At 35.4% G+C, this 2,584-nt stretch overlaps 1 protein-coding gene across 1 annotated transcript; it reads left to right on the top strand.

Annotated features, from left to right (window-relative positions):
* The first annotated feature begins 333 nt into the window (after positions 1-333).
* Positions 334-1,570, top strand: LOC129895602 (protein DOWNSTREAM OF FLC-like). The gene is made up of 2 exons (XM_055971330.1): positions 334-670; positions 1,074-1,570. The coding sequence occupies exons 1-2, from the start codon at positions 517-519 to the stop codon at positions 1,403-1,405; spliced, it is 486 nt and encodes a 161-aa protein (XP_055827305.1). The 5' UTR covers positions 334-516; the 3' UTR covers positions 1,406-1,570.
* Positions 1,571-2,584: the final 1,014 nt, after the last annotated feature.

The following is a 2,584-nucleotide window of genomic DNA, read 5'->3' as shown; positions in this document are numbered from 1 at the left end:
TAACGTAATAGAAGGGGGAAGTCCGCAATATTGGGGACGGTGGAATCCATACACCGAAATTAGTGAGAAGATTGGCGCAACGTACGCTCGCTTGTCTTTCTTCCTGTTTTGTTCAATTTGACCATGTTAAATTATAATTTATTACTTTACAATTTTAATTAGCATTAACACTTAATATGAAATTTGCCATTCACTATGTTGCATTTTATGGCTTTTGACTTATTCATAGGGTTTGATATATTTATTTATTTCATAGATGATGTGGTGGAATTTTAGTCTTATAGCAAATCATAATTTAACTTAAAGTAGTTTAATGTATTTTATTTTTTGAATTTCGAAGTTGCATAAAAACAAAATGATGTCGAATATTTGATACATTGGCTCCACTTTGCCTGCCCATATCTCTGGATACATCCACAGGGGATATCTTATTCTCACTTTCACTTCCCAAACTATTTTCTCACATTCATTTCAATTCATTTTTGTGGCAAACCAACAATTTTCACAAGTAAAACCATGGCAAGATTGGTTGCATTTTTCTCTATTTGTTTACTCTTTGCATCAATTTCTTCTGCCACTTCAGTCGGCAACCCTTTACTTGTCAAGGGTAAAGCTTACTGCCACACTTGCCGCTGCGGTTTTGAGACACCTGCTACCAAGTACCTCGCCGGTAACTGCACCCCTTCATATGTTTTAACTGTTTCTCTTCTCAAGATCAGTATAAGGTTCTCGCTATTTTGAGTATTTTTTCTTGAATGGGTTTTACAGTTCCGCTTTGTAGATCTACTAGTACCTTAATCTTAACAAATGCTGTGTAGTCCATTCTCATGAAGGCTCAAAATTCTTATTCTGATTTAAGCCATAGTAGTTCTAAATCTGCAGAAGCTGCATCTAACACATTTAATATGAAGCTTCCATACATATGCACATCTAATAATGTAATATATCTTGTTTGGTAGACATAAGTTTTTTGCTTTGCTGTTGAAGAATTTTGGTCCCTATGTGTTTGACGGAATGCTTGAGAGAAGATTACAACTACCTTCTTTTAAATTTTTTTCTTGTTTTATGGGCAGGTGCAAAGGTTAGAATTGAGTGCAGGCACAGGGTCACGGAGGCACCCACTTACACTGTTGAAGGTGTGACCAACTCTCAAGGAGAATACAATATCTTGGTTAACAGTGACCGTGGTGACGATGTGTGTGATGTCGTCCTGGTTAAGAGCCCCGATCCCACCTGTGCAAAGGCCAATGCCGGCCGTGATCGTTCTCGGGTCATCCTTACCCGCAACAATGGCATGATTTCCGATGTCCGTTTTGCCAATGCGATGGGTTTTCTCCGCGATGAGCCTCTTGCTAGCTGCGCTCAGATCCTCCAGCAATACCAATTGACGGATGACCAAGTTTAAATTATTTAAACATTATGAAAGGGCATTCTTAGTTGTGATGATGGTGATGATGCCTCGTGCCTGAATTTAATGTCTCATTAAATTTGTTACTACTACTTGATTATATATGGAATCTCTTTCTTTGTGAGACCTAGTTATCTTATATTTTAATTTATTTATTTGATATTATTGGGTTTAATTGATAGTCTGAATGATAAATTGAGGGGAAAAGAAGTGGGGGAAAAATGATCTGTTCTTTCTTGCTTTATGAAATAAGCTTTGGTCCCACATAGGTGGTGGAAAGGAAAAGTCTCTTACTTAAAAGTAGAAGCACTTCTTCATGTTGCTAAAGGGTCAAGAAGAGGATCTCCCCTCGCGCCGTCAACGTCGCTCGGCTTCGGATTGATTGATTGATAATCTTTTAGTACCCAATTTTTTTTAAATTTTAATTAATTAATATTATTTATTTAATTAGTTAATTAAGTGAAAAAATCCTGACCCGCCATCCGTTTCTTTTCCGGATTAATTTAAAAATATTTTCCTCCGTTTTTCCAACGAATTTTTTGAAAGGTTGCAACCTTGTCCGAAAAGTTGCAAACTTTTTCTCAACATGCAAACTTTTTTTCCAACAGGTGTCTTTTCTTAAAAGGTGCAAACAGTCTATATATATCTGTTAATCCTCAGAATGTTCTATACTAAATTTCTGAAATAACATCTTCTTCTTCTTCTTTCTGCACTTTTTAAAACTCGTGTGATATACAGCCTTCGAGTGGTTCGTAGTCACCAGAATATGCAGTACCTCTATTTTGGTGAGTAAATCGTTCTATCTTGGGAGAAAAAAATTCTAAAAACCTCAGGTACATTGAGGGCTATAATTTTCTTAAGGACACACTGTGCATTCAGTGAGCTCGATTTTGTTCTTACATTAATTTTTCAGATTCTATATTTTATTACTTTCAGTAGTTATTGTTACTGTTTTAATATTTACAATACAATTTACTAACAGATATTTCATCACATCAGTGATGCTGGTTCTATGCTTTCTGATAATTTGTTTTGAAGTGCCTTTTATGGGTTGCTTATAGACGTGGTATTTGAGGTAGGGTGCGGTGATTTTTAAGGGAAAAGAACAATTATACCCTAAAAGGAAAATATTTAGGGATAATTATTGTTATATCCAAAAAAGAAAATTATTTATTA

The sequence above is a fragment of the Solanum dulcamara genome, chromosome 7 (genome assembly GCF_947179165.1).
Source record: "Solanum dulcamara chromosome 7, daSolDulc1.2, whole genome shotgun sequence".
NCBI classification, from domain to species: domain Eukaryota; kingdom Viridiplantae; phylum Streptophyta; class Magnoliopsida; order Solanales; family Solanaceae; genus Solanum; species Solanum dulcamara.
The sequence above is the reverse complement of the archived record's forward strand: the minus strand, read 5'-3'. Positions and strand labels throughout refer to the sequence as shown.